Source organism: Dipodomys spectabilis, unplaced genomic scaffold (genome assembly GCF_019054845.1).
Source record: "Dipodomys spectabilis isolate Male_0828 unplaced genomic scaffold, ASM1905484v1 ptg000784l, whole genome shotgun sequence".
In the NCBI taxonomy this organism is placed as follows: domain Eukaryota; kingdom Metazoa; phylum Chordata; class Mammalia; order Rodentia; family Heteromyidae; genus Dipodomys; species Dipodomys spectabilis.
In genome coordinates, this window is record NW_024871461.1 from 356,802 (window position 1) to 369,988 (window position 13,187).

The 13,187-nt window shown below is 60.9% G+C and overlaps 1 protein-coding gene across 2 annotated transcripts; it reads left to right on the forward strand.

The window, feature by feature from the left end:
• The first annotated feature begins 719 nt into the window (after window positions 1-719).
• Window positions 720-13,125, forward strand: Sec61a1 (SEC61 translocon subunit alpha 1). 2 transcript variants are annotated; one of them, XM_042673246.1, is made up of 13 exons: window positions 720-835; window positions 2,289-2,356; window positions 4,379-4,444; window positions 4,529-4,607; window positions 5,518-5,649; window positions 7,613-7,722; window positions 7,939-8,092; window positions 10,193-10,353; window positions 10,769-10,966; window positions 11,353-11,544; window positions 11,731-11,807; window positions 12,178-12,370; window positions 12,407-13,125. In XM_042673246.1, the coding sequence occupies exons 1-12, from the start codon at window positions 829-831 to the stop codon at window positions 12,362-12,364; spliced, it is 1,431 nt and encodes a 476-aa protein (XP_042529180.1). In that variant the 5' UTR covers window positions 720-828; the 3' UTR covers window positions 12,365-12,370; window positions 12,407-13,125. The 2 variants fall into 2 exon arrangements, with proteins under 2 accessions (XP_042529180.1, XP_042529179.1); XM_042673245.1 differs by having other exon boundaries at window positions 12,178-13,125.
• Window positions 13,126-13,187: the final 62 nt, after the last annotated feature.

The window sequence follows — 13,187 nt, forward strand, 5'->3', positions numbered from 1 at the left end:
CGCCCCCCGCCCCCCCCCCCGCCGGCGCCCCGCCCCCCGCCTCCGGCCGCGCCGCCCCGCCCCCGCCCCCCCCCGCCGCCGGCGCCCCGCCTCCCGCCTCCGGCCGCGCCGCCCCGCCCCCCGCCCCCCCCCCCGCCGGCGCCCCGCCCCCCGCCTCCGGCCGCGCCGCCCCGCCCCCCGCCCCCCCCCCCGCCGGCGCCCCGCCCCCCCGCCTCCGGCCGCGCCGCCCCGCCCCCCGCCCCCCCCCCGCCGGCGCCCCGCCCCCCGCCTCCGGCCGCGCCCCCCCCCCCCGCCTCCGGCCGCGCCCCGCCCCCCCCCTCGCCTCCGGCCGCGCCCCCCCCCCCCCGCCTCCGGCCGCGCCCCCCCCCCCCCCCGCCTCCGGCCGCGCCCCGCCCCCCCCCCCGCCTCCGGCCGCGCCGCCCCGCCCCCCGCCTCCGGCCGCGCCGCCCCGCCCCCCGCCTCCGGCCGCGCCCCCCCCCCCCCCCCCCGGCCGCGCCGCCTCCGGGCTGCCGGGCAGGTCACGAGGAAGCAGGAGCCCGCGCGGCCTCCCGGCGTGCCTCGCGCCGTCGTCCCGGCAGGCCTCGCGCCGTCCTCCCGGCAGGCGCCGGGCGCTCCGACGCACGCACGCCGGGCGTCGTGGTCCTGGCGGAGGCGACGCGGCCGCCGCTGTGCGTGGCAGGAAGCGGAAGCGGAAGCGGCGCGCTCGCCCCGCCCCGCCGCGCCGCGCCGCTCGCCGCCCGGCTAGCACTGACGTGTCGCTCGGGCCGCGGAGCCTGTGTCGCCGGGCAGAGGAGCGGAGCGGGACGCCGGGACCTCGCAGCCTCCGCCATGGCGAGTGAGTCCGGCGGGCCCGACGCGCCCGCGATCCGGAGCCCGCGAGGCGGGGGTCCGGGTCCCGCCCGGCCCCAGCCCGGCCTGCTCCCCGCCCGCCCGGCCCCAGCCCGGCCTGCTCCCCGCCCGCCCGGCCCCAGCCCGGCCTGCTCCCCGCCCGGCCCCGGCCCCCAGCCCGGCCTGCTCCCCGCCCGCCCGGCCCCAGCCCGGCCTGCTCCCCGCCCGGCCCCCAGCCCCCAGCCCGGCCTGCTCCCCGCCCGCCCGGCCCCCAGCCCGGCCTGCTCCCCGCCCGCCCGGCCCCCAGCCCGGCCTGCTCCCCGTCCGGCCCCGGCCCGGCCTGCTCCCCGCCCGGCCCCCAGCCCGGCCTGCTCCCCGCCCGCCCGGCCCCCCAGCCCGGCCTGCTCCCCGCCCGGCCCCGGCCCCAGCCCGGCCTGCTCCCCGCCCGGCCCCCAGCCCGGCCTGCTCCCCGCCCGGCCCCGGCCCCCAGCCCGGCCTGCTCCCCGCCCGGCCCCAGCCCGGCCTGCTCCCCGCCCGCCCGGCCCCCAGCCCGGCCTGCTCCCCGCCCGCCCGGCCCCCAGCCCGGCCTGCTCCCCGCCCGGCCCCCAGCCCGGCCTGCTCCCCGCCCGCCCGGCCCCCAGCCCGGCCTGCTCCCCGCCCGCCCGGCCCCCAGCCCGGCCTGCTCCCCGCCCGGCCCCGGCCCCCAGCCCGGCCTGCTCCCCGCCCGCCCGGCCCCCAGCCCGGCCTGCTCCCCGCCCGCCCGGCCCCCAGCCCCAGCCCGGCCTGCTCCCCGCCCGGCCGGCCCCCAGCCCGGCCTGCTCCCCGCCCGCCCGGCCCCCAGCCCGGCCTGCTCCCCGCCCGCCCGGCCCCCCGCCCGGCGCCCAGCCCGGCCTGCTCCCCGCCCGGCCCCGGCCCCCAGCCCGGCCTGCTCCCCGCCCGCCCGGCCCCCAGCCCGGCCTGCTCCCCGCCCGCCCGGCCCCCAGCCCGGCCTGCTCCCCGCCCGCCCGGCCCCCCGCCCGGCGCCCAGCCCGGCCTGCTCCCCGCCGGCCCCGGCCCCCAGCCCGGCCTGCTCCCCGCCCGCCCGGCCCCCAGCCCGGCCTGCTCCCCGCCCGCCCGGCCCCCAGCCCGCCTGCTCCCCGCCCGCCCGGCCCCCCGCCCGGCGCCCAGCCCGGCCCCAGCCCGGCCTGCTCCCCGCCCCGCCCGGCCCCAGCCCGGCCTGCTCCCCGCCGGACCCCGGCGCCCCCTCGGGCTCCCCGCCCGGCCCCGGCCTGCTCCCCGCTCGATCCCGGCCCCCCTCGGGTTCCCCGACCCCCAGGCCAGGCCCCGGCCCCTCTCGGGCTCCCAGGCCCCCAGGCCCGGCCTGCCTCCCCGCCGGGCCCCGGCCCCCTCGGGTTCCCCGGCTCCCCTGTAGGCCACAGGTTTCAGAGACTAACTCCCCTTCTTTTGTTTCTCCATCAAAGTCAAATTTCTGGAAGTCATCAAGCCCTTCTGTGTCATCCTGCCGGAGATACAGAAACCGGAGAGGAAGGTAAGCCTAAGGAAACGGCAGTGAACACCCCAAACGGAAGCTTCCTGTCTCCCCCACCTGCAGTGTGTGTACCTGGTTGTTTTTCGTCCCTCCCCTCGTTTGGGATGTCTTTTCTGGCTGGATGTCGTGCCTCACGTTTGTCCTGCCCCAGAAATGGACGTGGGTGGTGAGTGGGCTGCTCAGCCAGGATCCCGGTGGGGTGACCACCCTCCCACCGCCCGCAGGGAGTATCAGCCACCAGAGGGACGGCAGCTGCTTGGTAGGTAGCTGGTCGCGGTCCTCAAGTCTGCTGCAATGTTCAGCAGGTACACCAACACTAGAAAAGCAGCGCTGTGTTGAGTATCCATTTCTGGGACTGCTCTGCTGCAGACTGGGTGTTGTCAAGGCAAGGGATGCTAAGGAAGTTTTAATTAGCTCAGATTTCCGGTGTCAGACGATTGTTCATGTGTTCACATGTTTGTGTGTGGTTAACATCCACACAGAAACTTAGACTCAACTTTCAGTTTTTACTTAAAATGGTTTGAAATAAACACTTGAGATGCAGTCTGCCTGTGACAGTGAAGTCTACAGTGCTGCTAGTCCTGTTGGTTCAGCGGCTTCAGAGCCCACATGACTGGGCTCCATCCTCTGTACTGCTCACAATAGCTGTGTGTCCTTGGTCTCTGTAGCAGAAGTGAACAAGGAAGACAGGTGCAAGATCCAGCAGCGGCTCGGGAAGGAATTCAGTCTGGGAGCAGTGATGTTCGATGGTGGTTTTGAAGGAGAAAGATGTTTAGAGTATGAGAATGCATTCCTGGCAAAGGCAGAGAAGACAGGGGCCCAAGTGAGTGGGACGTGTAGTTTGCATCCGTGGAACGTAACGGTACAGATGAGTGGAAAAGGGACAGACAGTTTAGAAAATGGCTTTGGAAATAAAAGTGTTCCGTTGACTTTTGCCAGAGTGGGTAAGCACCCATAGTACTGAGCCAAGGTAGATTTAGAGACTTTTTTGGAGGCAGAGACAGGACTTGGGAAAGAGCTTTTCAAGATTTATTGTTAAACTTGGTTGTAGTCAGGAGACCGAGTCATTCAAAAATGAAGTCTTGAAAACTTAGTCTTATGTGGCTCAGTGGCGGAGTGTGTGAGGCTCTGAGTTCAATTCCAGCACAACAAAGGGAAAAAGTGTTAATTTTGCCACAAGCTTGTCATGGCTCATTTGAAATGGCGTACCTTCCCTGGCCACCTTCTAAGGAAGAAGAGTTCTTAGGAAAGAGGGAACTCTTCCCAGTCAGTGCTTGAGCACAGCTGTGTGCCGATGCGTCCTGCCTAGGGCACATCACGGCTCACGCACACGGCTCACGCACAGGACGTAGCTTCTGACCCGAGAGCTCGGGGCTCCAACAGCGCGCAGTTCTGCCACAGAACCCCGGGGCACAGTACTGCTCGTCCTTGAGCTCGCCAGGGCTGGCAGAAGACAAGAGTTTTCCTACCGCTCTGTGACAGGCCTTGGGCAGGAGAGTGTGATCCCTGACAGGCTGTAAAATCATTCTTGTCCTCTGTTTGACTTACGCATCTGAGAAGAGGTGACGTTCTTGAAGCTAAGCAGGTGGTACTCATGTACAGCAAGCAGGCTACAGCTCTTCCTGCCCTCCCCTAGTGCTGTGGCACTCTTTTACCTTTGAGTCATAGAAAACACAGTATTGGTCAGTCCCAGATTCTTAAGTCATGGTTGCTTACCAAGTCATCACATGAGAAGTGATCGCTGTGTGTCTTGAAGGCTGTGTGTTGTACAAGTGACTTTCTGTGGCATCAGTCTTGCTGGTGTTTCTGCTTGGACCCTCTGGCTGAGGGCTCGGGGCAGCTCGCTTAGCCTTCCCCAAGCCAGCTTGCCGTGGTCGCGGGTGATGATACTGCGGCAGACGGCGTTGCTGTCCGGTACTGCTCTGTGCGTTGCTTGGCTTCTCTGGTGAATGGGAATGGGGTTCATCTTGACTCTCTGTGTAGTCATTTACTCATGAAAAATAACTTCTTTCCCTTGTGTAGATCCAGTTCAAGGAGAAAGTGCTGTGGACAGCCATCACCCTCTTTATCTTCCTAGTGTGCTGTCAGGTGAGCCCCGTTGCCTTGCTTGGTGTGGGGAGGTGGGGGGGGGAGGACAGTGTGCTGACCCCAGTCCCCCTCCCTGCTCTCCAGATTCCCCTGTTTGGTATCATGTCTTCAGACTCCGCCGACCCTTTCTATTGGATGAGAGTGATTCTGGCCTCTAACCGAGGTAGGTCCCATCTCGCTCTGTCTTCTCCGCACACTGGACTTGAATAGCCTCGTTTTCTTTAATGATGGGCTTTGGCTTTGTGTGGAACTCCAGCAGTTTTTGTAGCTTGTGTAGCCTGGAAGTGCGGGAGATGCAGGCAGGTCAGCATACCGTGGGAATGGCTTATCTCTACGTTGCTCATCGCATTTGGAACTGGGTCTGGATGCGATACAAAACCTGTGATAACAGTACAGGTCCACATCATTGAGAACTTTGAAAGCATGGAAAAATACCTGAAATTAGGACATGTCCATTGATAACATTCTTTGCGATATAAATTGTTTCTCAACTGCATCTTCTTATCTGTAGGTTATATATGTATGTCAGAAAACACGTCACAGTTTTGCAAAACCATTTACCTGTGAGAGGATTTTGAATGTGCATTTTGATACTGCATTTGATTGACTCATTTTAAAAAATAGAGTTCAAATTAAGTTTCACATCAGAAATGTGACTCATTTGAGCATATGCACAATAGAAGTAGGAGTTTGTTTACAACTCGACACAATTGTGCTGACCCTCTTCCCAGACTTTCCAGAGATGATTTGAATGTTGTCCTTGCTTATTAACTGATGGAGAGAAGCACCTTTCTTATCACTGAAACCAGAATAGATCTGTTTCTGGTGCATTTAAATGCCACCGTCTGTTCTTGATGCTTGTCTTCCTAAACAGAAGAGAATGCTACCTGGCGGGCTGAATGGAATGAATGAAGTTGTATTTTCATGGCTGATAGGATAGGGGTGCTCTGTAAATTAAATGCTACTAGCACGCCGAAGCGCATAGGAGTTGAGGGGGATGCGGCTCATTTTTTAGCAGCAGTGCCTGGCTTTTCCCAGGCTGGCATTAACTTGAGAACCCCCCCCCTCCCCAGGCACGCTGATGGAGCTGGGCATCTCTCCCATTGTCACCTCCGGCCTCATTATGCAGCTCCTGGCTGGCGCCAAGATAATCGAAGTTGGCGACACCCCAAAAGACAGAGCCCTCTTCAATGGAGCCCAAAAGTGTAAGAAAGACTGGATAACACTCGATGTCTATATTGAAATTCTGAATTTGCTTTAAAGTTTGGGGACATTACAGCAGTTGTGCTTTCTGCTCCTCGCATCCTTGGCTGCCGGCTCTGGGGTGCTCTGTGGCTGTTACAGGTGTGGGGGTCAGCTAGGCAGGGGTGTGGGGCACAGGGCTCGGAGGCCGTCCTTCTCAGGAGGAGGTGGCGCTGCTGCAGGACAGGCACCGGGGCTCTCCAGGAGCCTGGCACGGAGGAGCTACTTGGCAGGGCTGCTTTCCCTCTGTTGAAAGGCCTAGCAGGAAAGGTGAGAGCACTGTTGGGAAACTTGTTTTTCCCTGGTAACATGGGAGGAACAGGACCTGCTGAGCAGCACAGGGCAGGGTTGCTGGCCACCAGAATCAGCCATGTTTTGTGGCAGTGTGCAGAGGCTTGGAGCAGGAACTGCCCAGGGCATCCTCTGCGGCCCCACATCCACATCTGAAGCACACCTTTTTAAATGAGTAGGTTGAACAATTGAGTACATCTGACTTTGTATGTTGGACACACAGATCAAGGGTTTAAAGTGCACGTCTTGTGTGTGTGCGTGCTGGCCGGTACTGGGCCTTGAACTCAGCCTGGCACTTTGCTGCTCGCAGCTGGCACTCTTGCCACGTGAGCTGTGCTCCAGACATCTGGCATTTTGCCTGTTAATCAGAAAAAAGAGTCTCTTAAGACTTCTCTATTCTAGTTTGGCTTTGAACTCCACCCTCTAGGTCTCAGGTTCCTGAGTAGCTAGGGTTATAGGTGTGAGCCTCTGGTACCTTCGTTGTTGTTGGTGGTGCTGGTGGTGGTGGTCGTCATGGGGCATGAACGCTGTCCCTCAGCTCTTCAGCTCAAGGCTAGTGCTCTACCACTTGAGCCACAGCGCCACTTCCAGCTTTTTCTGTTTATGTGGTGCTAAGGCACCAAACCCAGGGCCTCATGAATGCAAGGCAAGCACTCTACCACTGAGCCACCTTCCCAGCCCCACTGGTACCTTCTTGCAATACCATTATAAAAGTACAGATCAGCTTTTTTTCTCTTTGCTCTTGGCAAATTTTTTTGTTATTTTTTTCTGCCCTAGGAACCCAGAGCTGTTGCCCAGAGCAGTGGGAGAGTGCTTGCTGCTGCACAGGCTCTGGGTTCTCGCCCCAGCACTGCAAAGGAGGGGAAGTTGTAAAAAGGACTTAGGAAAGTCACATAGGGCCATACAGTGGCTGAAGTCTGTAATTCAGCTATCAGAGGTGAAGGTGGACAGGACTGAACTGGTCAAGGCAAATAGTGAGGTCCCATCTCATCCAAAAAAATCGTCAGTGTCGGAGGACTGGGGTTCAGGCAGGCCTGGGCCTAAAGCATGCGACCCTACCTGGGAGGTCATCTGTCCCGCAGACTCAAGGCCCTGAGTTCAAGCTTGTTTTGCCAAAAAAAAACCCAGTTAAGTAGGACCTCTATTTTATGGATATTTGAACAATTTTATATCAGGTGGTAGACTAAATAGAAAAATTTAAATTAAAGCCCACATGCACTTGAGAGACCTAACATGGAGAGCCCAATAAAGCGTGCTCATGCCTTCCGGTAAAAAAAACGAGATGTAGGAAGCAACGTCCATAAACACTTCATTAGGCAAAAGAGCGGAGGAAGTGAATGAGAACCAAGTTGGTGGCATTCTGAGGCTTCCCCTTTAAGAATAGATACTTAGAAAATCATGAACTTAGAGTGGGATTGTGCTGTCCCCAAGTTCTGAACTTAGACCGGGGTGGTGGGGCTGTGGCTCGGAGCACCCACAGAGAGTTCTGCTCCTCCACCTGTGATGGAATGGCCTAGGGAAAGGCTGGCCTGAGGAGCAGGCCTAGGCCAAGGCCTCAGTCACCCTGCCCTGTGGGTGGGAACGCCCCCCCACCCAGCTGTTTGCACTGAGCCATGCCCGTCTCCTGACACGCAGTATTTGGCATGATCATTACCATCGGCCAGTCCATCGTGTATGTGATGACGGGGATGTATGGAGACCCTTCTGAGATGGGCGCTGGGATCTGCCTGCTGATCACCATCCAGGTAAGGGCCGAGCAGTCCCAGATGGTGAGTCTCAACCGTGCGGCCATGGGCCTGTTGCTGGAGACACCAGTGACCTTGCGTTTGCTCTTCTGACTCCACCGGAGGGAGGCTGAGGACATACCGAGCAGCTTCAAATCGATACTGAGAATCTAATTACTGAGGCAGGAAGGACCTGTGCCCCTGGGAACACTGACCCACAGTCTTCGGTTTTTACAGCTCTTCGTGGCTGGCTTAATCGTCCTGCTTTTGGATGAGCTCCTGCAGAAGGGGTACGGGCTGGGCTCTGGCATTTCTCTCTTCATCGCCACTAACATCTGTGAGACCATCGTCTGGAAGGCCTTCAGCCCTACCACCGTCAACACTGGCCGAGGTGTGTGCAGGCCCGTTCCCTCCACTCACTGGCACTGGGTGTATCAGCACGTGAGCCGCCTCCTTCTCCTTTCCCAGTGCGAACCTTCATTTCAAGGAAGTGGCACCACTTTAGCTAGCTGTCTTCTGAGGGCCACCTGGGTTTCCCCCAGCTTTTCATTGGGAACAAGCAGTATGTGTTTACTGCTGCTGTTGGTGAAACGTTGTCTATGATGGAACTGCTGTGCCAAGGCCCTTGGCCCTGCAAGCCCAGCCTTGAAGGAGCCTGAGCTTGGGGTCTGCCTCAGGCCCCATGCAGCGGGCGCTGAGTGCTCTGCACACAGCTCCGCTGCGAAACCTTGGTTTCCAGGACCAAGTAAGAAGTGCCAGAAGCCAGGGCGGCAGTGGTGCCGCATGCGATCACGGCACTGCCAATGGTGCCGACGCAGGGCATGGTGGCATGGTTTGCCGCATTTTATCTGCTAGTGCCTCAGAAATCTTATTTCAGAGGTGCTTTTAGTAGACATACCTATTAGTTCGAGGAAGGCAGTTGTGAGAAAAAAAGGTTGGTTAATTTTTTGATCTGTTAGTCAGAAGGGTCCTCTGAGGGACACTCATGTGCACGTTAACGTATTTTCTTGGAGTTGGGTGCACTTGTGTCTCCAGAGGAGGAAATGGTGGTGGTGATGTATCACTTGTGGTAGGAGCCGTTGAGAGAGAAGAGGCAGGATGAGATGCGGTTCTTGGTGGTCACTTGTATGGCATTAGGAACGCCAGGAGGGCCTGGGGTCTGGGAGGCTGGGGCTCTGTAGCGGAGGTGAGCAGGACTGCCTCTGGCCTTGGAGTGCCTGTTGGAAAGAAGCGGCAGCAGGGCCAGACTGGACGGACAGAGCAGGCAGGGGACGGGAAGGGTGGATCTGCTGTCCAGGCCCCGGGGAAGAGGCACTCGAGGGAGGGGCTCCTGGCCGCACAGCCGGGGACGGCGTGGTCGGGCCAGCAGGTGAGCAGGAGCAGGGCACTGGCAGCTCGCAGCCACGCTACGGCACGGCACGGCACGGCATGGTGCGGGGCGCTCGAGGGCTGCTCCAGCTGGCAGGGCGGGCACAGGTCGGTGGTTGGGGAAGGAGACTCAGGCAGACTGACCACTGCTGCTTTCCTGGCAGTGGGAATAACCTGGAACTGGGAATTTGCAGAAACAGCCGGGCATAGAACAGCTTGTGCCCAGGCGCCGCTAACAGGGAGAGCCTCGTTCCTGGGGACTGGGCAGGTCATGAATTTTAAGAAATAATTAGAATTTAGGAGAGGTAGGACCTAACCTGACGGTGTCAGCTAGCCTTCATCCCACAGGTCCTCCCTGGTCCTGGGAGACACATGCTGGGTATTATGGGAGGGCCTCACCCACAGTTAAGGAAAGCTCTGAAAATGGTGAGGGAAGAATGAGCAAGTGTATGTGTGGCTGGGAGCAGGTGAACAAGGCCCAGTGTGGGTGGTGAGCGCGCGGTGTTTGGTGGGAGGAGGGGAAGCAGGTCCCTCCCCTCTGCCTCCCAAGTTGCCCCGGCTTCCTCCTCTGTGAAGTCAGCGCAGCCCCTGGCTCTGGCCCCTGGTGCAGAGTTCTGTGCAGGTGAAATGGACGTTGTGAACCAAAGGTGAGAGAGACTGGCTTTTATCTTAAATTTCTCCTTCATTCCTAAAATGTCTGAGCCTTCAGGCATTGGGCCCAGCTCTCCTGGACTCATCTGTCTGCCTGTTCCTGAACCTCAGGCAGCGTGCCCTGCCACCGGCCCACCTCCTCTGGTACCATCTTGTGTAGGGCATAGATTCCCATTTGGTTTGGACCACGTGTGGGCAAGGGTGTATGGGGCAGGATCCCTGAGCCGCTGGCCGGGGCAGCTGCTCTTAGCCTTTCAGTGGGGAAAGGGCACTACCCCTTCTGGCTGAGTTCTGCACTGCTGCGGTTGGGACTTCTCAATTAGGGACCTTCATCCCACACAGCGGAGTCACTTGCTCAGTTCACAGCTGTAGTCTGAAAGAAAACGAAGTGACTCAGAAGTCGTCTTCTTTCCCTGTGGTGTGTAATTATGTCCACACTGTTCCTCTCCTCGTGTGCCCTCCTTTGCCACAGGAATGGAGTTCGAAGGCGCTATCATAGCACTCTTCCACCTGCTGGCCACGCGCACCGACAAAGTGCGCGCACTGCGAGAGGCCTTCTACCGCCAGAACCTCCCCAACCTCATGAATCTGATCGCCACCATCTTTGTCTTTGCCGTGGTCATCTACTTCCAGGTGCGCAGTGCCCCGGGGGGGGGGGGGGGGGAGGGAGGGAGGGTTGTTTCACCCCTTCCTGAACCATCAGGCTCACAGCCGAGCTGCTTCCCAGTTCCTGACTCGTGAGCTAGCGTCCTGCCTCCCGGTGTTGACTGGCAGTTAGCCGGGTGGCCACCCTGCACCCTAGCACTCCGGGTCAGAGGCAGCAGCATGGGGGGCTCGCTGCCGAAAGCACGCTTGTGGGGAGCCATGTGTTTCTTCCTGAAGGTCAAACACATGGGTCTCTTGTGCGGGTCTTGCTCGTCAGATGTGTGCTTAGGAGCACCCTAGTTCTGTACAGGTCCAGTGGCTGTTTGCAGTTGGACCAGTACCCACGCCCCGGGCAGCCTCTTCCAGGTGCTGTGCACAGAAGACATGCTCTGTCCTCTCGCAGGGCTTCCGTGTAGACCTGCCAATCAAGTCGGCGCGCTACCGTGGCCAGTACAACACCTACCCCATCAAGCTCTTCTACACCTCCAACATCCCCATCATCCTGCAGTCCGCGCTGGTGTCCAACCTCTACGTCATCTCCCAGATGCTGTCCGCTCGCTTCAGCGGGAACTTGCTGGTCAGCCTGCTGGGCACGTGGTCGGTGAGTGTGGCTGCCGCGGTGTCTGGCTGCTATGTGTCTTGCTGTGGCCAAATATTCCACTCATTGGTTTTTCCTAATTAGAAAATTAGCTCATGGTTTTCTCTACTTTCCGTGCTGGTGCTGGGGGTGAGCCCTGCACCCTGTGCTCTAATTCAACTTTTTCACCCAGGATTGGTGCTCTATGCTTGAGCCATGGTCTTGATTGTCTGATTAATTGGAGATAATGGGTCTATTTGTCCGCCTGGGCTGGTTTCAAACCTTGATTCTCACATCTCAGCCTCCAAGCCTTCAGTGCCTACCTAGCACTTTTCCATGCCCTCTGGGTGCTTGGTGCATGTATGCATGCCCGTGTGTGAGCCAGCACGCTGAAGTCCATCTCTGTGCAGGACACGTCTTCCGGCGGCCCGGCGCGTGCCTACCCTGTCGGCGGCCTGTGCTATTACCTGTCCCCTCCAGAGTCGTTCAGCTCCGTGCTGGAGGACCCTGTCCACGCAGCTGTGTACATCGTGTTCATGCTGGGCTCCTGCGCCTTCTTCTCCAAAACATGGATCGAGGTCTCGGGCTCCTCTGCCAAGGATGTGAGTACAAGCCAGCGCTCCATGGAAGCGTTGCCATGTGCAGGAGGCCCTCCCCTTGGAGGGGCAGCTGAGAAAGGTTAAACGGGCAGAGTGACCAAGCAAGTCACTGCCTCTGAGAGCCTGGAGGTGGAGACTTGTCGTGCCCCCAAGAGCTCCCCCCTGAGTGCTCTGGACTCTTGTCTGCAGGTTGCCAAGCAGCTGAAAGAGCAGCAGATGGTGATGAGAGGCCACCGGGAGACCTCCATGGTCCACGAGCTCAACCGGTGAGTGCGGCCCCAGCGGCCCTGGGCACTGCGTGGGTGCTGCTGGCCCTCCCGGGGGCTGGGCCGGTGGCCATCGGGCCAGGCAGCCGGCATGTGTGGTGGTGTGGGCGCAAAGGAGGTGGTTGCCAGGTGCAGCTGTCCTGCCCCCTAGGGGGAGAGGAGAAAGGTTGGGATCGGAGGGTGGCTCAGGCTGCAGGACAGTTGGACAGATGTGGCACTGACCTCGGGGGTGTGGCACATGGTGGAGGCTTTCTGTCCCAAGAGCATGGCTGCCACTGTTGCTGGAAAACTGCCAGTGCACAGGCCGTGTTCCTCAACACCGCTGGGCAGGGACCTGGGCTGAGCTCAGGCCGCCTACTGCCACCCCCAGGTACATCCCCACAGCAGCGGCCTTTGGCGGGCTGTGCATCGGAGCCCTCTCGGTCCTGGCGGACTTCCTAGGTGCCATCGGGTCTGGAACCGGGATCCTGCTTGCCGTGACCATCATCTACCAGTACTTTGAGATCTTCGTGAAGGAGCAGAGCGAGGTGGGCAGCATGGGAGCCCTTCTGTTCTGAGCCTCAGCTTCTGTGGACCAGGGGGGAGCGTGCCCCGGGGAGCGCGCAGCTGTGGCACAAGGACTTGATTTAATGATGCTTTTTAAATTTCTTATCCTTTCATTCCACTGTGTAAAGTGCTAGATTTTCCAGTTTGAAATTATTCTTTTTCTCGTGGCATTGGCAGAAGCCCGTAGAAGTGAGGTGACTGCCAGAGGGTCATGGCGGCCAGTTGTCCACTTAGTTCCCTGTGGGCCTTTGATCCTGGCCCCTGCGGCACGCAGCTGCGGTGTGCCCCGCTCCCCCCCGCCCCCCCAACCCGAAGGAAGCACAAGCAGAGGTCTGCCCTCCTCCCGGCCCCATGGCGAGGCTGGAGGCTGGGGAGCAGATCCCGCGGCGGGCCCTCACCGGCGCGCCCGCCAGCGCTTCGCTCTCCGACGGGCCCTGAAGGAGGAGTGGGCGTCGGCGTCCGCTCCGACTCGCGGGGCCGGGGCGCGGGGGCGCTGCTGGACTGGCCGCGGCGCCCTCCGTCCCCCGGGGCGGCTAGCTCAGCTTCGCACTGCGCCTGGGACCAACACGCAGCCGAGGAGCTGCAGGGCCGAGCGGGCCGCGGGCGTGTCGGGCCCTGGTGCGCGTCTCGGCCGCACGGCGCCGCCCATCACGCGTGGCCTTGTCTAGACCCGGTCCCAAGCCCCGGGCCGCCGCCGGCCGCGGGTGCTCCGTCCGTGCGGGGCGGGACTCACTGTGGACGAGCGAGAGACGAATAAAGCCGACTTTGTACAGCTGCGTGGCGCCTTCTCTCGGGGAGGGGAGGGGGGGGGCGGGGCGGGGAGGGGGGCGGCGG